At 45.5% G+C, this 27,418-nt stretch overlaps 1 protein-coding gene across 1 annotated transcript in view; it reads left to right on the top strand.

Annotated features, from left to right (window-relative positions):
• CDH3 (cadherin 3) overlaps positions 1-27,418 on the top strand; it is a 46,420-nt gene that overhangs the window by 10,360 nt on the left and 8,642 nt on the right. Inside the window, exons 3-12 of the mRNA XM_072731628.1 lie at positions 15,728-15,813; positions 17,139-17,264; positions 17,471-17,626; positions 17,719-17,863; positions 19,270-19,445; positions 20,133-20,261; positions 21,546-21,731; positions 23,745-23,986; positions 24,380-24,525; positions 25,285-25,509. Of these exons, the coding sequence (XP_072587729.1) occupies positions 15,728-15,813; positions 17,139-17,264; positions 17,471-17,626; positions 17,719-17,863; positions 19,270-19,445; positions 20,133-20,261; positions 21,546-21,731; positions 23,745-23,986; positions 24,380-24,525; positions 25,285-25,509 (1,617 nt within the window). The remainder of the gene's footprint in view (positions 1-15,727; positions 15,814-17,138; positions 17,265-17,470; positions 17,627-17,718; positions 17,864-19,269; positions 19,446-20,132; positions 20,262-21,545; positions 21,732-23,744; positions 23,987-24,379; positions 24,526-25,284; positions 25,510-27,418) is intronic.

Raw genomic sequence — 27,418 nt, 5'->3', positions numbered from 1 at the left:
TGCCCAAGAGCATGTTTTTCGATAAAATATGCAGCACTTGGTATGTGACAGGTACAGCTCTTAGCATTTTATGTGTATTAGCATGTGTAATCACCATAACATCCCTTGGAGTAGGTAGTATTATTATCCCCATTTTACAGATGAGGAACCTGAGACCAGAGGGGTTAAGTAACTTGCCGAAGATCACACAACTGGTAAACAGCAGAGCTTGGATTCAAATCTTAGCAGCCTAAGCTTTAACCACTGAACTCTGCTGCCTCTCAATAGAAATAAATCAGAAATAAACAGAGGAAAATTCTTCTCTTCCTCAGTTTTCCTGCCTAAGGATAAGCATATCCAGTGGTTTAATGTGAATCCTTGTGGACTTTTTTTTTCTTTATGAGAAGCTTATGTGTGCATTCAGGGATTTTTATTTATTTTTAAGATTTCATTTATTTATCCATGAGAGAGAGAGAGGCAGAGGGAGAAGCAGGCTCCCCTCAGGAAGCCCGATGTGGGACTCAATCCCAGGACCCTGGGATCATGCCTTGAGCCAAAGGCAGCTGCTCAACTGACGGGCTACCCAGGCATCTCTATTCAGGAATTTTTAAAACAAGAATTGGGCTCTATCAAGCCTATAAACACTGTAACTTGATTTTTTAACTCTCTTGAATCACGGGCATCTTCCTGCATATTGTTAAATAGACATCTATCTTGTCTTTAACAGCTCCATAGTCTTCTCTGTGGAGGATATACCATGATTTATGTAGCTAACCCCTTGTTTTTATCTTTTACAGATGTGGAAGTGGGGAGGAGTTTAACATAAAAACTGTAAAGTGTTTGGATTTTCAAGAAACCTAACTATCAGAAATCACCTTATTAGGAAAGACTGTTGTAGAAGGATGATCACATGAATTGTTCATTTTAACCGAATTCAGATAAATTAAGCTTTTATGTTTGAATAATACCTTTAAGATGACAGGCTTTGCAATGAGCTTAATAAGGGTACTATGCCATTTAAAGCCTAGTAAAAAAAATAATAAGAAATAAAATAAAAGCCATTAGTTTTGGGGCACCTGGGTAGCTCAGTCGACTAAGTGCCAGACTCTTGGTTTCAGTTCATGATCTCAGAGTTGTGAATACCGGCCCCTGTGGACTCCCCGCTCAATGGGGTATCTGCTTCCCTTCCCCTATGTGCAATGCTCTCTCTCTGTCTCTCTCTTTCAAATAAATAAATCTTAAAAAGAATAATAAAAACCATTAGTTTTCACACTAACCATTGTTTGAGGACTTAATTATTTGAATGTTCCAGAAGCATTTGAAGTCATGAAAATTTTTAAAATGTAAACTGCTTAACAGAAGCTGTCAAGTCTCTTAGCACTTGCATTATTTTCCTTGGATGTTGAGAATTTGAAAGAATTTGCTTCTGTCAAAGCAAAAAATGAAATTTTTCTCATTTTTCTTTAGATTTCAGATTGTTAGCAAAATTTGATTTGTTAGCAAAATTTGATTGTTAGCAAAATTTGATTTATTTATTTATTTATTTATTTATTTATTCATTCATTCATTCATTCATTCATTCATGAAACACAGAGAGAGACAGAGACACAGAGACACAGGCAGAGGGAGAAGCAGGCTCCATACAGGGAGCCTGACGTGGGACTCAATCCCGGGACCCAAGGATCACACCCTGGGCTGAAGGCGGTGCTAAACCGCTGAGCCACCAGGGCTGCCCTGATTTCTGTTCTTAAAGAAAATACTTACTTATGATCTTATTTTCTCCCAAGAGGTGCTATGGGCTTTTTCTTAAACCTAAATATTGCTATAATAAATTATGTTGTATAGGGCAGTGGCATGATATAAAAGATGCATTCTTGAAAATCTCAAATAATTCATAACTTCCATGATTGAAGACTTAGGTTCTCTTGTGATGTATGTGAAGAGTATGTGTGTGGGGCAGGGAATCTAGAGGGGTACTTGCAATTCACTAGTGTCTCTGATTGTGAAATTATGTGACTTTATACTATTTGGGAGATTTGCATTTCTTCAGACTTTGCATACAAAGTGTGGCTCGAATATTTACGGTACCGTTTCAAATCTCTACAATTGAAATCATAAAGTACAGCTATATTGTAACGTGTAGAATTCCTGAGCCGGAGTTCCATAGTGCCTGGGTTAAATCTATTTGTCCATTTAACTAGCTGTGAAAACTTGGGTAAGGTGCTTCACCTGTATGCCTCAGTTTCCTTATCTGTAAAATAGGGATAATTATGGGGGTCACACAAGCCTCTAGTATGGATTAAATGAATTAGTACACGAAAAAGCATTTAGTAAATAAATAAGTGTTTAGGTGTTAGCAGTGGTAATAATTAGCCTTATTGTCGCAACTGGAATAGTTTACATATTTCTTTAGAATGCATTCCTAGAAGCAAAATTGCTGGGTCAAAGAACTTTCCTAGTTCACTCAATGTTATTGAACACCTACTTTGTATCAGCCACTGAGCTAAGTGTTGAGATATGGTGATAAGCAAATTCTAACATAGTCTTTGCCTATGGGCATTATTGAAAGTTGTAAGGGAGATAGGCAATTAGATAATAGCAAGTAAACATGTAATTACACTTGTAATGAGTTATATGGCAGGAAGTTACAGAGAGCTTCCCTGAGAAACTTGCTTTGGGATCTGAAAGATGTTAGGAGTTAACTGGGTAAGCTGGAGTACGAATGTAGGGAGACCCTGTTCTAGATGGGGTGGGAGGGCAGCACATGCAAAGGTCCTGTGATGAGGGGGTTATACTGCATTTAAGAGTAGCTAGACAGTGGAGACAGGGAATTGAGCACATTTAAGATTTTGTTTTTGTTTTTTTTTTAAATAAGATTTTGTTTTTTATCCTAAGAACAGTGGCACACCATTGATGAGTTTCAAATAAGAAATTGATCTCATTTCACTTTCTCAAATGTATCATCTGTTGCATTTTAAAACATCCTTTTTTAAGTGGAGATTTTTGCACTCATTTAAACTAAATATGTTGTATTTACTAGAGCATTGTCGGTAGAGATGAAGAGGCATGAATCTTGATGATTGACTGGGAAGGGGTTTCTGAAAGAGAAATGGTCATGGAAGATGATGATGCTACCTCACCATTGCCAGGCACTGTGCAAAGTATTAATTCATTTAACTGGTAGATATTATTAATATCATTCCATTTTATAGGTGAGGAAACAAACTTGCCCAAAGTTGGAGGTGGAGCCAAAATTTGAGCCCAGGTACTCTAGACTCAGACTCTGAGACCCAGATTTTGGGTTTGAGTAGCTGAGTACGTGATATATCATTCTCTGGGAGACCATGGGAAAGGACCATATTTGAGCAAAGAGTAAAGATCATGGATTTGGGGCAGCCCCCGTGGTGCAGCGGTTTAGTGCCGCCTGCAGCCCGGGGTTTGATCCTGGGAACCGTGGATCAAGTCCCACGTTGGGCTCCCTGCATGGAGCCTGCTTCTCCCTCTGCCTGTGCCTCTGCATCTCTCTCTCTCTCTCTCTCTCTCTCTCTGTCTCTGTGTGTGTGTGTCTCTATGAATAAATAAATAAAATCTTAAAAAAAAAAAAAAGATCATGGATTTGCTTTTTTACATATTGATTTCAAGATGCCCTTAAAACATCCAGGGAGAAATACTGAATAAACAGATATATGTGCTGTTGAGAGGAAGGATCTGGACATTTGAAATCTTGATAATGTCTTTTGAAGTACCTTCAAAAAGCCTTTCCAATTTACCTACTTGGAGAAATAAATGAGACAATTAGAAACTTTTCAAAACCAGTAAACTGCCTCCCTGAGATTATCTCCAGAAACTGATTCAGAAGAAGTGATGGGTGGGCTGGAGGTAGGGAATATTGATTTTTTTTTTTTTTTTTTTTTTTTTTTTTAGTCCTCCAGGTGAATCATTCAGCTTTGTTTGGGAACCAGTGCTTTTACGTACCAGACCATTCACTGCTATTCCAGATAACCCAGGGTGGTCACTAGGATCTCTGTTCTGGTACAGGACTGGAGGGTGGGAATCAGTAAGCCAGGCAGCACACCCCATGATAAACCTTGAGTCAGCTCTATTCCGAACTCGCAGGGTGCTGTGCAGTACAGCCGAGCATGGGTTTTTCTCTGAGGTCAGTGAGGAAGAGCCCTGCTCCCAAAGGTAAGGAGGAACCTGAATAATGCAGCTCTTTGCCAAGAGTTTTCAACAGAGAGACAACAAGAAATTCCCAAGAAAGAATTGCTTTCTCCCCAACAACATGGGGTTATCATACAACTTTTCTAGTAAGGGGAGGAGGGGACCTCAACGTCTCATTCTGATAGCAAATCAAATCATGTTTAACTGCACAAAAACTGGAAAATAAGCAAAATGGAAGCCCACCATCTATAAAGTAAGTTTGTCGTTTCATTTCTGTATTTTTTTAAGATTTTATTTATTGTAGCACCTGGTTGGCTCAGTCGGTTAAGCATCTGCCTTTGTCTCAGGTCATGATCCTGAAGTCCCAGGATAGTCCCACATCTGGCTCCCTGCTCTGTGGGGAGTCTCTTCTTTCTCTGCCTCTGCCCCTCCCCCATTAACTCTCCTCTCTCAAATACATTAATTTAAAAAAAAAAAAAAGATTTTGCTTATGGGGCACCTGGGTGGATCAGTGGTTGAGTGTCTGTCTTTGGCTTAGGTCGTGATCCCGAGATCCTGGGATCGAGTCCCACTCTAGGCTCCCCGCAGGAAGCCTGCTTCTCCCTCTGCCTGTGTCTCTGCCTCTCTCTGTGTCTCTCCTGATTAAATAAAGATTTTATTTATTTATCTGTGAGAGAGAGCAGGAGCAGGAAGGAGGGGCAGAGGGAGAGGGAGCAGCAGACTCCTCCCTAAGCAGGGAGCCCATGGGGAACTCAGTCCCAGGATCCTGGGATCATGACTGGAGCTGAAGTCAGCTGCTTAACTGACTGAGCCACCCAGGCGCCCACCTTTATCGTTTCGAATGAACATTTTCAATGGGTCTTTCAGGGCCATTTCTCTAACCAAGTGTGCCTTGACCTCTGATCTGAGGGAGAAGGCCAGAGTTCCACGGCTTCACTGCCCTACAGCTCACCCTCCAGTCCTGCTCTTCTGACAATCCAGCTTCATCTTCTACTTTGGGGGGTAGGAGAAGAGTTCCATGCCGAAGGCCTCTAAATCTTCCGTGGACCCCCTCTGTTGGAAGATCCAGGTCCAGGGAGAGTGGTGCTTTGAGGGGGACCATCTGTCAGGTATAGCAACATTCTGCCAGGGTCATGCTGTCATCCAGGAGCTGGTTGTCTGTGTAAAGCCACTGCTGCACCAATGGCCACTTTATTTTTTTTTTTAATTTTTATTTATTTATGATAGTCACAGAGAGAGAGAGAGAGGCAGAGACACAGGCGGAGGGAGAAGCAGGCTCCATGCACCGGGAGCCTGATGTGGGATTCGATCCCGGGTCTCCAGGATCGCGCCCTGGGCCAAAGGCAGGCGCCAAACCGCTGCGCCACCCAGGGATCCCTAATGGCCACTTTAGAATGCCTTCCACCAAGCGCCTCACCTCCAGCCCGGTGCCTAACCCGAAAATGGTGATCGTGTGGTGATGAACCACCATGAACACCTCCATGGCAGTGAGTCGGCTAGCTCTGCTCTCAGCTTTTGGAAAAAAGAGTCTGGGTCCTCTGAGGATAGCTATGGAGCCGCCTTAAGCACTTTATCTTCTGGCAAGGCACTGGGTGCCTTCCAGGTCAGTGAAGCCCTTGGCTTCTCAGCATGCCTTGCGGACTCTACCCGGCCCCAGCATCCTTCGCCCCCATTCCCTCACCCTGTTGAGTGCCTTAGACTAGTCTTGCTCACCCTCCACCATCTCGGGTTTCTTTTGCTTCTGGGATCATTGGTTCTAGGGAAAGCTAGGCTACCTATCCTGGTGTCAAGGCTCAGCCCCAGTCTCTTTCTGTCTTTTCTCTCCACATCCCCCCTCTTTTACAAGTATAAAAATATTAATAATTTATGTTTTAATTGTCTATATATGACTATTTTGTGGGACACCTGACTGGCTCAGTCAGAAGAGGATGCAACTCTTGATCTTGGGGTTGTGAGTTCAGCCCCTTGCTGGCTGTAGAGATTACTAAAAATAAATAAACTCATAAATAAGTGGCTGTTTTGTGACCTGGGTTTTTTTTTTTTTTTTTTATTCCCCTTCAGCAGAACACTGTTTTTTGTTTTGTTTTGTTTTTTAATTCATTTAAGTAATCTTTACACACAAGGGTTGGGCTCATACTCATGACCCTGAGATCAAGAGTTGCATGCTCTTCCAAACTGAGCTAGCCAGGCACTCCTATAGGTTTCTTTTATGACATTTAATGCAGTAGATGAGACATTTGAGTGACAGCACACATCATTATTCTGTTGAAATTTAAGTTATTCTTTTTTTTTTTTTAAACAATTTCAGCAGCAGTTATGAATATCCTTCCAGTTACGTTTTTGTCCTGTCTGGAATGATTTTCTGGCACAATTCCTGGGTCAAAGGGCTTGTTTAAAGGTTCTCGATTTTCAGAAAGGTGCTGATTTACACTCCCCCAAAACCTATTTCCAAAGTATTCCACAGCACTCATTCTTTTAATTTGTATTTTAGTGAACTTTTTTCCTATATGTAGTTTTACTCAGGAAAATGCCAGAATGTTCTTTTAAGGTAGTCCTGCATACTTAGCCAATGCATCTTGTTATCCCAGCCCCTTAACAGAAGGCGATGATAGCTATGAGCACACATTTGTTTGCTTTATGAGCTAGATGTATCCCTAAGCCAAGCCAGGATGGAGACTTGACGATCTCTAATACTTTATAAGTGATCATACTCTTCCTTTCTATTTTAAATGCCCAAAGATCAGCTGGGAAACTGGCCAAGGTTGGTCACTTGAAGGACATTTTATTCCCAGAGAGATGGGTGGTTTTATTTCGTCAGAACATCCAGTAAAGTTGGACATTGAGACAATATAGCATCTTTATGTCGTGGCTGAGAAGACAAGCTTCTGACCTTCAAGAGTGTTCCCTTGGCAGTTTGGAGGTGTATAGGCAATTCCAACCTTAAGAGCAGGACTGGAATGAATTCTCAGCTCAGTATCGATCAGGTCTTATAAGTCTACTTAAAAAGTGTTCTTTTTTTCAGTAGCTCTTGTACCCCCAGGGACTTGACTCTTCCCACCCAACTTTTATAGCAGTGCCAGTTCACAATCTGAGGCCGGGCTTGGCAGGATGATCTTTAGGAAGGAGCTTTGAGCACAGGCCAGGGACTCCTGATTCCATAGGATGTCTTTCTATCTAGTGCAGATACACAGAGCTCTGATTGTTATTTCTCTAGGCGGGAGTCTCAAGTTACTAACTGCCTTCCCCAGCAATATTCTAGGAATCATGTGCTAGGCTCAGTGCTGAAAGCTGTCAATTCATATTGATACAAATACCTAACTCTCCATCAGGTTCATCGGCTTTATGATTCAGAATCTCTTGAGTCTAAAGTAGTTAAGTGACTTTAAGGCCCCAGGTAGATGCAAAAGAACTATGTTCAGGTGTTTTCCAGTCTTAAGAGCTGAACTATTAACCCATGTGTTCATCAGTGCTCATCAACATACCCCAGAAAAAGGTTGATTCAAGCCCATTCATGCCCTTATGATTTGGCCAAGATGTGTGGCTTTGTGGAGCTAGACTACAGTCAGGAATGGGAATCAGCTTGCTTCACTAGCTGTTAGAAGGTGGGGTAGAAGGGGATGAATGATGGTGAGACCTGGTTTCAGATCAATTTCATTTTGAAACCAGTAGTACAAGCCAGTGGTGCCAGGAAGTATCAGGGAGGAAGTTGTAATGATCCGCCCCAGGGCTTACCATTTGCCAGCCTCCCTGTGACTCATGGCTTGCAGGCAGAACTCATGTTCCTACTGGTGCCTCAGCAAGTTTCCCTGGGCAATTTAGCTTGTCTGTGAGGTTGCCATCCTCTGCCTCCCCCAGTAAACCATGGGGCACCCCTACAAAACCGTTGTCTCCAAATGCAGACTGAGCCAGGTCCCTAGTAGGCTCTTTGGTCCTATGTGTCTTTCTTGCTTCAGGGCTTCATCCCTCAGGTAAAACATTTGGCTGCGGCTAATCCCTTACCCACTTTAAGAAATGGTTTCTCTTTGGTGTAGGGAGAGACCCAGAGTTAGAATCAGAAACCTGGGCAGCCCGGGTGGCTCAGCGGTTTAGCACCGCCTTCAGCCCAGGACGTAATCCTGGAGACCTGGGATCGAATCCCACGTCGGGTTCCCTGCGTGGAGCCTGCTTCTCCCTCTGCCTGTGTTTCTGCCTCTCTCTCTCTCTCTCTCATGAATAAGTAAATAAAATCTTTAAAAAAAATCAGAAACCTTAAATTCGTTGTGAATAGATGAGAGGAGCCTTTTACTGAAGGCTTGCTGTGAGCTAGACCTAGTACTCAGTGCACACAAGCGTTGTCTTATTTAATCCTCCAAATAATCTTATGAGATAAGTAGTATTATTTCCGTTTTCAGATGTGGAAACAGCTTCACACATGGATTTTTTTTTTAATTTTTTATTTATTTATGATAGTCACACACAGAGAGAGAGAGAGGCAGAGACACAGGCAGAGGGAGAAGCAGGCTCCATGCACCGGGAGCCCGACGTGGGATTCGATCCCGGGCCTCCAGGATCGTGCCCTGGGCCAAAGGCAGGCGCCAAACTGCTGCGCCACCCAGGGATCCCTCACACATGGATTTGAGCTCAAGTCTTATGGGCTTTAAATCCTATGCTCTGGGCAGCCCCGGTGGCTCAGCGGTTTAGCGCCGCCTTCAGCCCAGGGCCTGATCCTGGGGACCTGGGATCGAGTCCCACATCGGGCTCCCTGCATGGAGCCTGCTTCTCCCTCTGCCTCTGTCTCTCTCTCACTCTCTCTGTATCTTTCATGAATAAATAAATAAAATCTTTAAAAAAAATAAATCCTATGGTCTTCATCATTTATGGGACTTTAGGATTGAAATCTGGTCCTACTGCTTCCTACTTGTGGGGCCTCACCTACTTTACTTACTTCTCTGAAGCTGCTTCCTGAGGCACTTCAATTCCAGGCAGCCTCTTGTTTTCTGAATTGTCAGAACGGGGGCAGTAATATTCACCTTACAGGTTATTTTCTAAGGATTTGGATAGCAAAACACTTAGCTGGGTGTCTCAAGCAGAGTGGGTTGAAGCTTGTTCCTGCCTGCCTGACTCCTGCCCCTTGGTTGTGCTCTGTATCCAACTGAATGCCGGTTAGAGCTGATGGGGCCAGGCCCTCTGATGCAATGGGAGTACGCAACCTGAGTGTGAGGCACGTAGACTTGGGGCACATGACTATTGACTTCTCCTTGAGTGTTGGCACTGTCCTAACAATAGATGGGTAGCCCAACTACAAATATTTGGAGCCATATGATAATGGGAATGGACCAGCAACAGGACACTTAAGTGTACTGTACATTTGCAAGGTGGGGCAGATTTTTTTTTTTTAATTTTTATTTATCTATGATAGTCACACACAGAGAGAGAGAGGCAGAGACATAGGCAGAGGGAGAAGCAGGCTCCATGCACCGGGAGCCCGACGTGGGATTCGATCCCGGGTCTCCAGGATCATGCCCTGGGCCAAAGGCAGGTGCCAAACGCTGTGCCACCCAGGGATCCCAAGTGGGGCAGATTTTGTAGAAAACAGAGGGTTTCTGGGTTCCTGACATCTTTTAGAGTTTGGAGGATTAAGGCTTCTGGTGGGGTTGGGGGAATGTCAATCCATTAGCATCTAGCTGGATAACCTGATAGAAGAGGATGGGAGAGCTCATAGTCTCTTGTTAAGGGAAACAGCTTACAGGCTTACCTGGCCACCCCTCTGTTAGCTGAAGATCTTCCTTAAGAAGAAGGCTGTTTTGAGAATGGGAAACGAGATTGATTTTTTTTTTTTTTAAGATTTATTTATTTTAGAGAGCACAAGTGGGAAAGGTGGAGGGAGAAGGAATAAGACTCTCAAGCAGACTCCCTGCTGGGTTGGAGCCCCAAGAGAGGCTTGATCTCACAACCCTGAGATCACTGCCTGAGCTGAAACCAAGAATCAGACAGTTAATTGACTGCGCCACCCAGGAGCCCCAGGACTGTTCTTTTTTTTTTTTTTTTTATCAGTATTTGAAAAGCTAATGCATTCATGCAGGTCAGAATTTAGAAGGGTATTGGGATGCCTGGGTGGCTCAGCAGTTGAGCATCTGCCTTCAGCTCAATCTTAAAAAAAAAAAAAAATTTAGAAGGGTATTCAGTAAAAAGAAAAATCTCATCCCTGTTCCCTACCTGTTGGTTTTTCTGCCTGTAAGCCCATTTTGGGGGGGTCACCTTCCAGAGGTATTTTTCAAATACAGTTAAAAATACAAATGTATTTTTGCCTGGGTGGCTCAGTGGTTGAGCATTTGCCTTCAGCTCAGGCGTGATCCCAGGGTCCTGGAATCAAGTCCCATATCGGGCTCCCCACAGGGAACTTGCTTCTCCCTCTGCCTCTCTCTGTGTGTCTCTCATGAATAAATAAATAAATAAAATCTTAAAAAAAAAACACCTAAATTGTTGTTTCCATCTAATGTTGAGGGATCTTTGCATCCTTAACATACCTTTAAGGAATGCTGAATCACCTAAGGAGTTTTAGGTATTCCCTTTAAGCTTTTCTTAACTCTTATTACATTAAGGAACAAGTGTGTTTGGTCCTTCCACTCTTCAATAACTCTTAATAGCATGTGTCTCTCCTTTCAAACCAAGGGAAAGCAGGCCTCAGGTACAAAAGTTCAACAAACAATAGATGGTGGGGCCCAGAGAATAAGGCACTTGAATGCCTTACACCAGATCCCCTGAGCAAGTTAATGTCATTGCCTACAGCTGTCTCTGTGTCCACTAACTGCATCCAAGGCAGACCCTGACATAACGCATTCTCTTAGTCCTTTACTTATATTCTCATTTATCAACCCTGTAAGAGTGATACTGTTATTTGCCCCACTCTAGTGCTTTCCCCTAAACATCACACTGCCTCACCGGGCATCTAAAAATCAGACTCCATTATTTTAACTGATGGAGAAGGAGAACAGGTAGTGGGAGGTGGGGAAGAGATAAGGAAAGAAACTCTCAGGTGTATCTGAAAGACACTCAAGAAGGATAATGGTTAAGAAAATGGCTCAGGCCATTCTAGCTCCTATGTAACTTCAGTGAATTCATTTAACCTCTGGTTCACATACTAGAAAATGGATTTTAAATCTACTCCATAGGGTGCTTGGTGAAGATTAAGTAAGAAGGCATTTAAATGTCGGCTGTTAGTATTAATTCAGGAGGGGAAGAATTCCTGACTCCTGAGAATGGAGCAGGCTGTATTAGTTTGCCGGGCTGCTATAACAAAGTTACCCAGACTTAGGAGCTTAAACAACGAAAAGTAATGTGTGGGTAAGGTTGGTTTTGTGTGAGGCCTCTCGCCTTGGCTGTCCTCTCTTCCCTCTGTAACTGTGTCCAGACTCCCTCCTCTTATACGACCACTAGTCATGTTGGCTTGAGCCCTACCCTAATGACATCGTTTAGCTTTGGCACATCTCTAAAGGCTCTGTCTCCATGTACAGTCCTGAGGGTTAGAACTTCAACATATGAGTTTGGTGGGGAGAATGAGGCAATTCATGTGAAGAGAAGAATTTGACAGAAAATTCAGAAAAATAAGTTGTTGGTATCACCAGTCATTGGAAAGGGTCATTTCCTTTCAGTCTTTTGAAATGTGCATAGTTGCATATCTTATATAGGCCTTTCTACATTCCGCTGACTTTCACTTCATAGCATAAGAACTTCCCTAGATAACTTAAAAACTCTACTATAAATATCATTTTGCATAGTTGGATAAATAATCCATGGAGTAAGCATTCCATAGATTATTTAACTGTTGCCCTATATTAAGGTGATATAACCGTTGTCATATATCATTCCTGGTCCTTTTAGCTCTAGGCCAAAGCCAGATGCCTGAGAAGATGAGACTCTAGGGCACCTGGGTGGCTCAGTCGGTTAAGTGTCTGCCTTTGGCTCAGGTCATGATCCCAGAGTCCTGGGATCGAGCCCCACATCAGGTTCCTTGCTTGGTGGGGAACCTGCTTCTCTCTCTCCCTCCGCCTGCTGCCCCTGCTTGTGCACACGCACATGCGTGCTCTCTCTCTCTAAATAAATAAATAAATAAGATAGATAGATAGATAGATAGATAGATAGATAAAATCCTAAAAGAAGAAGAGACTCTAAAGCTGTGTGCAGGAGGCAAAGGGCAGGGTCACCCTGGGAGTCTCGCTTCCTCCAGGACCCTCTGGAGCTGACTCAGACCTAGATTCCTCTCTTCCCTCCTACGGGCCAAGCATGTCACAGCCCTCCACTCTTTGGTAGGGACCTTGGCAAGGGGGCAGCCTGGTTTCTAAGTATCTTCTCTTTGTCACAAGCACATTTCCAGGCTTCTGCCACTGGAGTCTGCCTCTCTGTGAGCTCTTGGGTTCTAGGGAGCTGGCACCGGGCTCTGTGGAGCTTAGGGCAGCTCTGCTGTTCGCCTTTCAGCCTCCCTTCCTTGCCACTTCCATTCACTGAGCCCTCTCCCCAAAGATGACCAGCATCTTAACTTCATTCACCTTGGTTAGCAGTGCCTGTTCTTGAACCTCACGTCGATGCGCTCACACCTGTGTCCTCTTAGATCTGGCTTCTGTCATTCAGCAGTAGGTTTGTAAGATTCATCCGTGTCATCTGTCCTTGTGGTTGATTCATTTCGTTATGTGAATATACCGTGGTGTTTCTGTCCTTTCTGCCCTGATGGGCCTTTGGGCAGTTTCCAGCTTTTCACCATTAGGAATGGTGCTGCTGTGAACATTATAACACATGCCTTTGGGGGAGTGTGTATGTGCTTGTTGGGTCTCTACTGCAAAGTGGAATTGCTGGGTCCTGGGGAATGTGTATATTTAGCTTTGGTAAATACTACCCAACAGTTTTCCAAAATGACTATTCCGTTTTGCACTCCCACATCAGACTTCTGCTGTTTTTTCTTAGTGAAGTAAAATATATGCATAACATAAAGTTGACCATTTTAACCATTTTAAAGTAAATAATTCAGTGGTGTTTTTTAGATTTAATTTTATTTATTCATTAGAGACACACAGAGAGAGGTAGAGACACGGGCAGAGGGAGAAGCAGGCTCCTCACAGGAAGCCTGATGTGGACTTGACCCCGGGGCCCCGGGATCACGCCCTGAACCGAAGGCAGATGCTCAACCTCTGAGCCACCCAGGCATCCCTTTAATTCAGTGGTGTTAAAGCACGTTCATGATGTGATACAACCAGCATCATAATCCATCTCCAGAACTTTTTCATCATCCCAAACAGAAGCTTTGTACCCATTGGACAGTAGCACCCCACTTGCCCCTGTCTAGAGCCCCTGGTAACCTCAAATCTACTTCCTTTCTCTATTAACTATTCTAGGTACCTGGTATACACGAAATCCTACAGTATTTGTCCTTTTGTGACTGGCTGATTTCACTTACCATGATGTTTGCAAGGTTCATCCATATTGTAGCATGTGCCATAATTGCGTGACTTTTGAAAGCTGAGGAGTATTCTGTTGCAAGGACATACCGCATTGTGTTTATGGACACTTGGGTTGTTTGCACCTTTCAGCTACTGTGAAAAATGACACTATGGAAATTAGTGTGCAAGTATCTGTGTGTGCTCCTCCTTTCAGTTCTTTGGGTGTATACCTAGAAATAGAACTGCTGGATCACACGGTAGTGCTCTTTACCTTTTGAGGAGCCACCAAACTTTTTCACACAGCAGCTGTACCATTTCACATTCCCTATGCCAGAGTGTTCCAATTTCTGGCCAGCACTTGTTATCTCTCCCCTGATTTTTAAAAAATAGTTTACTGGGCTGCCCAGGTGGCTCAGCGGTTTAGCACCACCTTCAGCCCCGGGCGTGATCCTAGAGACCTGGGATCGAGTCCCGCGTCGGGCTTCCCCCGTGGAGCCTGTTTCTCCCTCTGCCTGTGTCTCTGCCTCTCTCTGTGTGTCTCTCATGAATAAATAAATAAATAAATAAATAAATAAATAAATAAATAAAATCTTTTTAAAAAAATAGTTTTCCTAGTAGGTATGAAGTGGTATCACATTGTGACTTTGATTTGCATTTCCCTGATGACTAATGATTCTGAGCATCTTTTCATATACTTATTGGCCACTTGTAGATCTTTTTTTTTTTTTTTTTTTTTTTTTGGACAGATATCTTTTCAGGTCCTTTACTTATTTTTTTAAATTTATTTATAATTAGAATGTTTGGTTTTGAAATTCTGTTTTAGGAGTTGTTTCTATATTCTGGATATTTGTCATTTGGAATTCTGCTTTTTATTTTAAGATTTTATTTATTTATTCATGAGAGAGAGACATAGAGAGAGGCAGAGACACAGGCAATGGAAGAAGCAGGCTCCCTGCAAGGAGCCCGATGCGGGACTCAATCCCGGCCCCAGGATCACACTCTGAGTAAGAAGGCAGATGCTCAACTGCTGAGCCACCCAGGTGTCCCTAGAATTCTACTTTTTTAAATTTAATTTTATTTATTTATTCATGAGGGACACAGGGAGAGAGAGAGGCAGAGACACAGGCAGAGGGAGAAGCAGGCTCCAAGCAGGGAGCCCAATGTGGGACTCTACCCCGGCACCCCAGGATCACGCCCTGGGCCAAAGGCAGATGCTCAGCTGCTGAGCCACCCAGGCATCCCCCAGGAATGATTTTTTTAAACAATCGTCATCATAGAGGAAGAAGGGAGTGGTGACAGCAGGGAGAAGAAAAAATTAACCAATCATCATCTGAGACTAAAGGATAATTTTTCAAAAAAGGACAGTTTTTTTTTTCCTGTGGCACTGTCCCTATGGGCCAGGTTGTACTAGAACCTAGTGAACCAGTGTACACCAGTGTCTGGGCCAGCATTAGGGAACCACACGGACAGCGCATGGTGCTGAGGGGCCCAGGTGGGCCCTCAGGTCCCCTCTTTTCATGCTTTAACCACAAGAAAGGGTGGGTAAGAACATGCTCTAGAGAATACTTTGGAGTAAGGCCCATCTGGCTTCTGAACCTCAGTTTTCTTATCTTTCCAAAGGAGCTAATTACCTACCTTGGTTGTTAAGGTAGTTGTAAGGATGAAATGGGCATGGTCTCTAGCTTCCTGAATGGTAGTTATCACCTCAGAGTGCTTCTTTTAAGGGTGGCTAAGCAGGGGGGGGGATTCAGAGGGACAGCTAGAGGTTGTCCAGAATGATCTGTGTGGGCAGCCATGTAGCAGGATGCATATTGCATGTAGGTAGACTCCTAGTCTTCTGAAATGGTGACAGTCTCCTGCCTCCAAGTATGACTTTGGGTTAACCTGTGTCTCATGAGACCACCTGGGGCCGATGTGCTGAATGACTATGATATTGATTCTTTGGTGTCAGGAGCAGATAAGGGCTTGGCCCACAAACCACAAACCTTTGGTCTTCCTCTTGAGACCAAAGTTGGAAGCCCCATCTGAAATTCCTATTTGATCAGAGTGGAGACCAAAGCCAGGTCTCTGGAACAGCCCTTGATCCTGTCAGAGGGCTGTTGTCAGATGTTGCTTCCCCTGATGTAACTTCCAGAAGCCCCCTCCTTCCTAATACTGTCTTTCTTCCTTCTCCACAGTGATTTGCATGGACTGCCCTGGGCAAGAGTCAGCCCTGGTTAGCACTGATAGTGATTTCGCTGTGCTGAATGATAGAACAGTCCAGGTAAGATAGCACGTGCACTAGCAAGGTGGAAGAAACATGTTCTCCTTGCATGCTCAGCTTGCTGCTGGCCGGGACGTCCTGGTTGCTGTGGCCATGGCGAACCACGTTGCCCCTTCAGAGGAGGCCGTGCTAGCCCTCAGCTGCCCACAGCTTGCAACACCCCGATAGAGGCGCCAGAGTCAGGCCCGTGGCGCAAGGAACTGCCTTGGGTGCAATCACCCAGTGCCCGCCCCTCGGATTCCCTTCCCACCTCCGTTTCCTTCTTTTCTTTATCATCTGGCTAAACCCAGCAGGAAAGTGATTCCAACGCAGGGCTGCCAATCCCATGAGCCTCTGGGAAGACAGACCTGAGGCATTTTGTTCTTTTAATTTTTTGAATAACTAATATAGCCACATGGTTCAAAAATTTGAAAATGTTAAAAAGTTACACAATGAGGAGTGCCCGGGTGGCTCAGTCAGTTGAGCACCTGCCTTGGACTCTGATCATGATCTCAAGGTCCTGAGATTGAGACCCGCGTGGGGCTCACTGCTCAGCGAGGGGTCTGCTTCTCCCTCTCCCTCTTCCCCCTCCACCCTCCCCAGTCCATACTCTCTCTCCAAAAAAGAAAAAGAAAAAAAAAATTGAAAAATGTACACAGCAAATAACCTCCCTTTGTTTCTCTGCATGTACCTAATACCCTGTCCTAGACACAGATAACCACTGTTCCCAGGTTTTTCTCCTCCTAAAGTTTATTTATATATTCTATATTTATATTAAACATTATATATTTTTATGTATTTATACATAAAGAGATACACAAATACTCTTTTTCCTCCTGTCTTTTATGCAAAAGCTAGTGTACTATTCACATGTCTGCACCTTCTTTCTGCACTTAAAAATAGATGAGCATACTGTCTCCTTCTGACAGATAACCCTACCTTTAATTTCTTTTGTATATCTCCCCACATTTTGTTTATATACGAGCCACTGTGAATACATGGTCTTATTTTCCTACCCTTTCACACCAAAGATGGTACATATTGACTCCGTTAATTTGTTAAATAAAATACCTTGTTCTTTTTCATTTAATAGCATATATCCAAGATCTTTCCATACCAGCACATAGACTTCCTCATTCCTCATTTTTAGTGCTGTATGGCACTTCCACTAGATGGAAGTATTAGGATGTATTTGATTGGTTCTCTATAAATGAACACTTAGGATTATTTTCAATTTGTCTTTTGCAGTAAGCCCATTTCGGTCTCTCTCCTCACTCTTAACTTCTGTAAGTGAGAGGATGTCGGGTGTCTGCATGTCTGGGTTAAGCGGTCCCCTCTCCTTGCAGGAAAGGAAAGCATTGAAGATCTTTCCATTCGACCGTGTCTTGCGAAGACAAAAGAGAGAATGGGTGGTTCCACCGATCTCTGTCTCTGAGAATGGCAAGGGCCCCTTCCCCCAGAGGCTGAATCAGGTACAATTGCGCCTTCTCCTGTGGAGTCCTTGCTGGCCGCAGGGACCTTCATCGAAAAGCCTGCTGATGGGGTTTCTTGCTCCTTAGAGCCTCCGCCATGGGAGCGGATTCGGATAAGGCAGTGCCTCTCCACCACCCCTCCCCACCTCTGTCGCCATCGTGAGATAGTTGAGACTTTGTCAGCTGACATTTTCTTTTGCTTCTAGCTCAAATCTAATAAGGACAGAGGCACCAAGATTTTCTACAGCATCACAGGGCCCGGCGCAGACAGCCCCCCCGAGGGTATCTTCACCATAGAGAAGGAAACAGGCTGGTTGCTGTTGAATAAGCCACTGGACCGGGAGAAGATTGCAAAGTATGAGGCAAGTAACCTGCAGCATCTGCCAAGAAGCAGGGCCCCATGGCCAGGTGGGGAGGGCGGGGCCAGGCTGACCCCACACCTGTGCACCCACAGCTCTATGGCCACGCCGTATCAGAGAACGGTGCCTCAGTGGAAGACCCCATGAACATCTCCATCATTGTCACAGACCAGAACGACCACAAGCCCAAGTTCACCCAGGATGTTTTCAGAGGGAGCGTCTTGGAAGGGGTACTGCCTGGTAAGAGGATGGGGGAGGGGACAGCTGGAGAGAGAGGTTCCCTGGGCCCAGACAGCCTTGGGTCAACTTCTGGAACCATCTAGAGGTCTGACCAGACCTCTACAGGCTGGAAGAACCCTCCATACCTGATTTCCTCGGCTCTGTATTAGATCACCTGGGATCATCTTAAATATTCAGAGTCTCCCACTCCATCCCAAGATCCCTGAATAAGAATGATCCTAGAGTATGGCCTGGAATCTGTGTATTTAAAAATTTCCCCCCCAAAAAAATAAATAAATAAAAATAAAAAATAAAAATTTCCCAGAAGCTTCAGATGATCAGCCATGTTTGAGAACCACTAGCTTTGGAGCTACAAAGATCTAGATTTGAATCTTGATTTGCCTCTTTACTTGTGACCTCTTTTGCTGTAACCCTGGGCAAGTTCTTTACTTCTGAGCCTCAATCTTCACATCTGAAAATGGGAACAATGGGGGTACCTGGGTGGCAGTTGAGTGTCCAACCCTTGATTTCAGCTCAGGTCATGATCTGAGGGTCCTGGGATAGGGCCCTGCATCAGGCTCTGCACTCAGCATGGAGTCTGCTTATCCCTCTCCCTCCCTCTGCTCCTCCCCCCACTTGCGCTCTCTCTCAAATAAATAAATAAATAAATAAATAAATAAATAAATAAATAAATAAAACCATTTTTTTAAAAAGAAAGAAAATGGAAACAATGTGACCTGCAAAGAATTGTCAAGATTAAGATATAATACATAATGACCTCAAAGACAGATGCTACTGGGGAGGAGTTCTCTTCCTTCCTTTCTGAGTTGTGGAGAATTCAAGAAGTGTGAGTTGGCTAGATTGCCAATATAGAAATCCCCCAAAGAAAAACAGTACCTTAAAGGAGATGGAACCTCATTTTATCCTTATAATAGGAAGCCTACAGGTGGACAATCAAGGCTTGAATGGTGCTTCAATCTAGGCCCCTTCTCTCTAGTTGCTCTGCTATTTGGGCTTTATTTCCAAGATTACCTCGTGGTTGCTGCTAGAGCTCCAGCGGTTACACCTGGAAGTGGTGGGTGAGGAGAATAAGCCCCATCCTCAAAAAAGCACGTTCCCCAAAGTTGTATATACCATTTGTCAGAATTTAGTCTCAAAGATATAGCTAACTAATTGCAAGAAGGGATGGGAAATAGTCTTCGTTCCAGACAGGACTGTGCTCAGCTTAAAATGGTTATGAGGATTTTGTTTCCAAGAAAGACATGAAGAATGGAAAATGAACACCAAGTATCAATCTGCCACAAAGTGGAATAAGGGTCCAAGCTAATGGGCAGGGTGGAGCCTCTCAGAGTTCTGAAAAGTGGGCAAGGCTGGAATTGGAGCTAAAAGGGAAGGGTGCTCGTTCATTCATTCCTTCTCCCCTCTAGGCACTTCTGTGATGCAGGTGACAGCCACAGATGAGGACGATGCCATCAACACCTATAATGGGGTGGTTGCTTACTCTATCCATAGCCAGGAGCCAAAGGACCCACATGACCTCATGTTCACTGTCCATCGGAGCACGGGCACCATCAGTGTCATCTCCAGTGGCCTGGACCGGGAGGTGAGTGGCTCTCAGGGAAAGTGCTGCCTACCCAGGCTTGCTCAGGCTGGAGCCTGACGCTCAGGAGTAGAGCCCCCATCCGTGCCCCAAAGCCCAAGGCAGAGCAGTGAGTATCCAGGTCAATTGGGAATGGCTGCTGCTTGCTGTGTTCCCATGTTGACGTCCCACAGCTCTCTAGAGCCAATGGCGTGGTGCCAAATGATCTCGTTAAGGCTGAGGAGCCAGCTGTAAAATGCAGGCATTTGATATTTTCTGTAGGTTTTCTCATTTCCTCTCGGAATGGCTCACTTAGCATGCACATTTCCCAGATTTGTCCCTTGTGTGCTACAAAGTAGAATTAGCTCCATGGATATTGGAGTTGCCTACTGTTTCCTAATTAATACTGTTGCCCAAATCCCCACTCAAAGCTCCCATTCTGCATCACCCCAGGACCAGGGGGCAATGCCCAGACCGGACTCCACCCCCGGTTGGCCCAGGAGAACTATTTGGGCCTGTATTCCTGCCGCCCCCCACCCCGCCCCTGCCTCTGTTCTTTCCTGCAGTGGGTAAGCAGTGGGCCAGGGATTTAAGAGAACACTGGGAGGTGGGGGACATACTCCCCTTCCCTCCACAGCCATCCATCCAGGGCTATGCCTCTGGGAGCCCAGGCTGAGGGACCCCTCAACCTGAACCTCCTTTCATCCCCAGAGAGTCCCTGAGTACACGCTGACCATCCAGGCGACAGACATGGACGGGGATGGTTCTACTACCACTGCAGTGGCCATAGTGGAAATTCTCGATGCTAATGACAATGCTCCCATGTTTGATCCTCAGAAGGTAAATGCGCTTTCAATCCTTCTTCCCTCAGCAGGTGATAGAGGACTGAAATTTTCCTTTTTTTTTTTTTTTTTTTCTGTCCAAGGTTTTCTTTTCTAATGAAATTCTGAAAGCAGCTCACATTGCTTGCTATCCCGTCCCACCACTTCCTAGTGTGTGACCAGAGGCAAACAGCTTAACCTCTTTGTGCCCCGATTTCCTAATCTGTGAGGTGGAAACCATATTACCTACTGCATTGTTCTGAGTTTTCTTTTTTTTTTTTTTTAAAGATTTTATTTATTTATTTGAGAGAGAGGCATGAGAGAGCGCAAAAAGAGAGTAGCACGCAGAGGGAGAGGGAGAAACAGGCTCCCCACTGAGCTGGGAGCCCGAGGTAGGGCTCAATCCCAGGATGTCGGGATCATCTGAGCAGAAGGCAGACGCTTAACCAGCTGAGCCGCCCGGGTGCCCCTCTTCTGAGTTTTAAATGGCATAATCTCTGTACAGTTCATAACAATCCCTGGTACATAAGAGCTCAGTATGAAAATCCTTGTCGAGGGGCGCCTGGCTAGCCGAGCTTAGTCATCGGAACACATGACTCTTGATCTTGGTGTCATGAGTTCAAGCCTCACACTGGGAGTAGACTTTACTGAAAGAGAGAGACAAAGAAAGAAAATAAGAAAATCCTTGTCGATATGAAAACTTACGATTTGCCTCACCATACTTGCCCACCTTCACCTAGTGAATGCCTTGTATACCTCCAGTGACAGAGGACTCTATGCCAATCGGGATGACACCCACCCCCCTTCCATCTTTAGATAACTCTGGCTACTAAATATTATTTAGGCTTGATTAAAAATTTGTTCTGAGTAACTGAATTCCCATTGTTTGCCACCTGTTCCAGAACTTCCAAAAAAGTTCCTAATCAGTGCCACACAGCAGTCAGGCACTTAGTCTTTCTCACCACCTTCTTCATACCTTTCTGACCTCAGCTGGATGGGTGGGCTATGCATGGCAGGGTTTAGGGCACCCAGACCAGTGAGATGACTGGGGTATTTTGCCCCTGGATGTAGAAAAGGTAGGTTCAAGATCCCTGTGGTCTGTCCCAGCAGCTGATACTCGGGACTATGTGCATGTGTGTGCCCTGAAACCCTGATATATGGGTTGGGCGGTCCCAGAAAGAGTGAGTGGCATGGAGCTCCCCTGGAATTGCACGGAGGATCCATAGCTGGTGAAGAGTGGAACAGTCTCAGGGTGGGTAGAGAGCTCTCTGCTCTGACTATGCTGTGCTTCCCACACCAACAGTACGAGGCCCGTGTACCCGAGAACATGGTGGGCCATGAGGTGCAGAGGCTGACAGTGAGTGACCTGGATGCCCCCAACTCACCAGCCTGGCACGCCACCTACCGCATCTTGGAAGGTGATGACGGGAACCATTTTAGCATCACCACCCACCCAGAGAGCAACCAGGGCATCCTGACGACCAGAAAGGTGAGTCGGTTTGGGCTTTAGACAAGGGCCACCCCTGGGTTAGTCAGGTCTTCAGCCTCCAGTACAAGGAGGTATACCACCTGCCTTGTGACACCTGCTCTGGAACATTCACCAGAATTCACAGGGAGTGTACCAGGCTTCTGACACTTTCCCATCCCTCTTGTGTTAGGGAATGAATTTGTTCAAAGTAAGTCTTACCAAGGGACTCAATTCATAAAAGAGGTCAGAATCCCAGATGTGATTGAGGCACATTAGTGGAGCCACTCCTCCCAAATCCTGGTGTCCATGGCTGCCCCCAATTGGTTTTCTCACACAGAAAGTCTCTGTTTTAGTGGAATTCTTACTAGTTTTACATTTTATCCATAATACATATGTAGGTTTTTGCACAGTAAAATGTTTTAAGTTACTTAATAGTTAGATATGGTTGCCTCTTAAAAAGTCATTCAATAAAATTGATGCTTTAAGAAAATAGGCTTGATCTTTCTTTGATTTCTTTTACCTCCTGGTTTATTTTGAGGAATGGCCTAGTTTGAGAAGCAGGGTCTTATATAATACTTTTTTTATTTTAAAGATTTCATTTATTTATTTGAGAGATGAAGAGAGAAAGCGAGAGAGATCTGGAGAAGGGGGAGGGGCCAAGGGAGAGGGAGAAGCAGACTCTGTGCTGAGCAGGGAGCCTGACATGGGGCCTGAGATCCCAGGACCCTGAGATCATGACATCATGACCTGAGCTGAAGGCAGATGCTTAACCCACTGAGCCACCCAGGCGCCCCTTATATGATACGTTTATCACTATCCCCTTCTTGCACCCAAAACTTTGTAATGCCCTTTTTATATTGTGAAATAAATTTCATTTATAATATAACTTATCCAATTTACACAATTTCTAGAAATGTAGAATTCTCTGTGAAATAAAGGAGGATTTTACAGGAAAAGTTACTGATAATAAGATAGTTCTATATGTAAAACTTGGGTGCATACGAGAAAACATAATGACGTGGTCAGTTACTTGCATCTCTCTGTAGAATCGTCCAAATGCAGTGGATGCTGCGTGTCACTTGGGTGGCTCATGCATACCACAAGTCATACTGATGTCTTTACAGAGTAGCAAAAAAACAGCTTTCAGGGAAAAGCCTGAACAAATCAAATGACAAGCTCCCCTCAGAAGTTGCACTCCTAGAAAGGTCACTATATATTAAAACCACACCAAAAACTTAGTTTATATGTAAAACCTGTAACTATAAACAGATGTTTCACACCCATGCATATGTGAATGTCCAAGGGGATATTGGCAAGTCCCGTGGCCTGTGGGGACAGTTCTTTGCGTCCCTGCCCTAGCCTAGAAATGCCAACAGCATCCCCAGTCATTATGACAACCGGAAAGGCCTCCGAAAGTTTCTACAACAACCCCTACAAGGCCACCACCCCATTGGAAAGCAGTTCTAGGGCTTCCTGGTCTAGGTTTGGTCTGAGAGGCCCCATCAGCCACTCGGAAAGTGCAGGAGGCTGGGGTGCCCAGGAGGCTCAGACAGTTAAGCGTCTGACTCTTGGTTTCAGCTCAGGCCACGATCTCAAGGTCGGGAGACCAAGCCCTGCATCGGGCTCAGCCCTGGAGCCTGCTTAAGATTCTCTCTCTCCCTCCCTCTGCCCCTGTACTCCCTCAAAAAAAAAAAAAAAGTTCAGGAGGCTTTATGCAAAGGACAGCATTTCTATTTGAAAGATTTATTTATTTTAGAGAGGGTGGGGAGAGGTAGAGGGAAAGGGAGAAACTGAAGCACGCTCAGCCCCAGCCTGGAGCATGATGCGGGCCTCCACATGGGGCTCGGTCACAACTCCTGAAACCAAGAGTCAAACGCTTGACTGACTGCACCCCCCAGACGCCCCAGAAAAGGCAGCATTGTTGATGTTGGGAGCCTCGAACCTCTCCCTGTTGGTCCTTTCTGCCATCACAGCACCGCAATGGGTCCTCCTCACAAATTGGCAACTCAGGTCCTCCCTCTTCTTCTCTCTTAGGGCTTGGACTTCGAGGCCAAAAACCAGCACATTCTGTACATCGAAGTGACCAATGAGGCACCTTTTGTGGTGAAACTCCCGACCTCCACGGCCACCGTGGTAGTCCATGTGGAGGATGTGAATGAGGCACCTGTGTTCGTCCCACCCTCCAGAGTCGTCGAGGTCCAGGAGGGCATCGCTATCGGGGAGACTGTCTGCACCTACATTGCGCAGGATCCCGACAAGGGGGGTCAGAAGATCAGGTACATGGGAGCTGGGCTTGGATGCATCCAAAAGCAGTAGTAGTATTGGATGGGCTATTTAGTATGGTCTGCATTTGTTCTAATTACCATAAAGATTGCTAAATATACTGAACATCGCCCCTACACAGGGCCTTCCCTCCTACCCTCCCCAGGGCTGAAGACTGAACAGAGATCCAGGGGGCCAGGTATACCCCCTCCCCCTCATGTGTCCCTGCTGGGCCATCTCCCTGCTGCTCAGGCTCCCATTTAGGGGTGAGGTGCATTTTTCATGTGATCCTGCTTAGGAGCCCTGAGTCCCATGACACCATCTGCCAGTTGGAATGAGTAGGCTTTGAATGACAACCAGAATTCTAAGTATTCTAGGTATGACTCTTCTCAACTTTTCCATTCCAGCTACCACATCCTGAGAGACCCAGCCGGGTGGCTAGCAATGGACCCAGACAGTGGGCGGGTCACAGCCACAGGGGTCTTAGACCGTGAGGATGAACAGTTCGTGAAGAACAATGTCTACGAAGTCATGGTCTCGGCCACAGATGATGGTGAGAACTTCCTCCAAACGCCTCCACTTGGGTACCTTTGGAACCCATGACATAACATATCCCCTCCACAGACATAGCATGGGTACCAGCAAACCTATCTGAAGGGTCAAGGAAGACTTTCAGAGGAGATTTCTAAAGACTAGGATTGGCTGGCTATGGTTTCCCTAAGATCCAGGTGTTAGGAGAAGGATTTCTTTCGGCCCACGTGTGTAGTTCACTGAGCCCTGAATTGGCCAGTCAGTTTCCTAAACCTTGTGATTTGATTGAAAGGGGCTGCCGGGAAAGGGCCATGATTGATTAGTGATGTCACACCGTGACAGAGTTGGGAGTTGTGATGTGATTTGACATCTCTGCTTGACACAGTGAAGCAAGGCCTGGAAACAGGTGAGAAGTCCCAGCAGGACTGTGAAGGGTGACATCCTTAAAGCTCATCAGCAAACATTGCATCAGTCCTGGGGTGGCCAATAGGTTTCCCTTTGTGATAGATTGGTAGTGGCCATATGGATGAAGTGGCTGTAACTGTCCTATGATCAGTTAGGAATGTCTGCTATCAGAATGATGGCATGATTGCCATGGACTTGCCATCACTGGTTTGACCTATGATGAGACTAGGGCGGGGCATGGAGGGTCTTGAAAAGTTGCAGCTGGGCAGTGAACAGGAACCTCCCTGAGGCTGACTGGGTAGGTCATAGAGCTCAACATTCATCACCCCCACCATGGGCAGATGCTGAAAAGGGATCTATGTGTCATTATGAACAGGGAGCCCTCCCACCACTGGCACTGGGACCCTCCTGCTAACACTTATGGACGTCAATGACCATGGCCCAGTCCCTGAGCCCCGTTGGATCACCATCTGCAACCAAAGTCCTGTGCCCCAAATGCTGAACATCACGGACAAGGACCTGTCCCCCCACACCTCCCCTTTCCAGGCCCAGCTCACACACGACTCGGACATCTACTGGACTGCAGAGGTCAATGAGAAAGGTAACTGAGTGGTGGTGGTAGGTGGGTGTGTGCCCCATATGAGGACCCTGTCCACATTATGGTCTGCGTTTGAAAGTCAACCAAATCCTAGTTATTAACTTAGTTTAAGCCTTCAAGAATGCTCTAGCCCAACCACCTTTCTGTACAGTTTGAAAAACTGCGGTGGGGGGTGGGGAATGTGGACCAGGATGTGTGAGGTATCACATAATGAAGGAGCCAGGACTCCTGCAGTGATAATAGCTCACATGCCGTGAGCATGCTTATTATGTGCTAGACAGCACTTCGGACGCTTCATAGATGAGGTTACTCAATTCTCACAGAAACCCACATCTATGTGCGTATGCCCCGTTTACAGGTGAGAAACCAGGCTTACAGAAAGTTCAGAAGGTGAAAGATCTTGGCAGAGGCATTACAGCTAGAAAATGATGCCACCAGATTTTGAATCCAGGCAGTCTGATTTACCGTTGGTGCGCTGCTGCCTACCATTTATTGATCCCTGATATTACACAAGATGCTCGCCCTTCCTTCCTTCCTTCCTTCCTTATTTTATTTATTTTAAAGATGTTATTTATTTATTCATGAGAGAGCGAGAGAGCGAGGCAGAGACACAGGCAGGGAGAAGCAGGCTCCATGCAGGGAGCCCGATGTCGGACTTGATCCCGGTCTCCGGGATCAGGCCCTGGGCCGAAGGCAGGTGCTAAACCGCTGAGCCACCCAGGGATCCCCTCTTTCTTTAATATTTCTACCACCCTCTGTGGTCAATGTTTTTATCCACATTTACAGATGACAATGAGGCTCAGAGGGGTTAAGTAGCATGCCCTAGGGCACAGAGTGTGTGAGTATGGAGCAGAAGTTGAAGCCACAGTCCCAGGCCGTCACGCACCTGCTTCCATCTACTTCCCTATCCTTTCTCTTTTCCATCCTGCCCTGGCAAGGGGTCTAATGGCGTCAAGTGAATGAGGACCCAGGATATGTGAAAAATCCAGCCCCAAGTGCCAGTAAGGCCCCTGGAGTGAGTGACACTGTTGACTTTGGTTTGAAATGTCCCCCCCACTTCCTCTTGGGGTTGAGGTGCACCAGGAGGAAAATAGGGAACCAGCGCACACAGATTCTGCCCAGAAGGAACCAAATGCCTAATGTCTAGTACTGCACTGAGCACAGCCCAGAAAGGACTCAGGAGACATGCTGCAGACACCCACATTGTGTCAATTTTATGATTATTGTGATTTGAGTATATAATGTTGGGCACCTTGTCTTTAACAAGCCCAAGTTGGTCTCCTGTCACCCCCTTGTGGCCTAGAAGCCATTTTTTCTCCTCCCTGATCTTAGCGTTTACAGACAATGGACTCTGGAACCAGGATGCCTTGGTTCCAGACCCAGTTCCTCTGTTTACCAGCTGTGTGATTATGGGCAAGTTCCTGAACTGCACTGATCATCAGTTATCCCTATCTGTAGAATGGTGCCAATAACTGTACCTACTTCCATCTAGTTCCTGTGAAGATAAAGTAGGTGATTATGCGAGAGGCTTCTTGTCAGTGCCCAATAGATGTGAGCAGCCACCTTTACTAGCACTCTTCCCCAGCGGCAATCACAGATCTGGCTCGGTCAGGTGTGAACATTATGGCCAAAGCCTAGTACCAACACCTGGTTATAGTATTGATACCTGGTTCTTGGGGAGTTCTTTGCTTGTTTTGTTTTTTTAAGATTTATTTGAGAAGGAGGGAGGGAGGGAGAGAGAGGGAATATGAACCAGGGAGGGGCAAGGGAGAGGAACAAGCAGACACCCTGCTAAGTTGGGGGACCCAATGTGGGGCTCAATCCCAGGACCCCATGATCATGACCTGAGCTGAAGGCAGACACTTAACCAACTGAGCCACTCAGGTGCTCCTGGTTCTTGTGGGCGGGTGGT

Source organism: Vulpes vulpes, chromosome 12 (genome assembly GCF_048418805.1).
Source record: "Vulpes vulpes isolate BD-2025 chromosome 12, VulVul3, whole genome shotgun sequence".
NCBI lineage: Eukaryota > Metazoa > Chordata > Mammalia > Carnivora > Canidae > Vulpes > Vulpes vulpes.
Note: the sequence above shows the minus strand (reverse complement) of the source record. Positions and strands in the feature narration are given on the sequence as shown.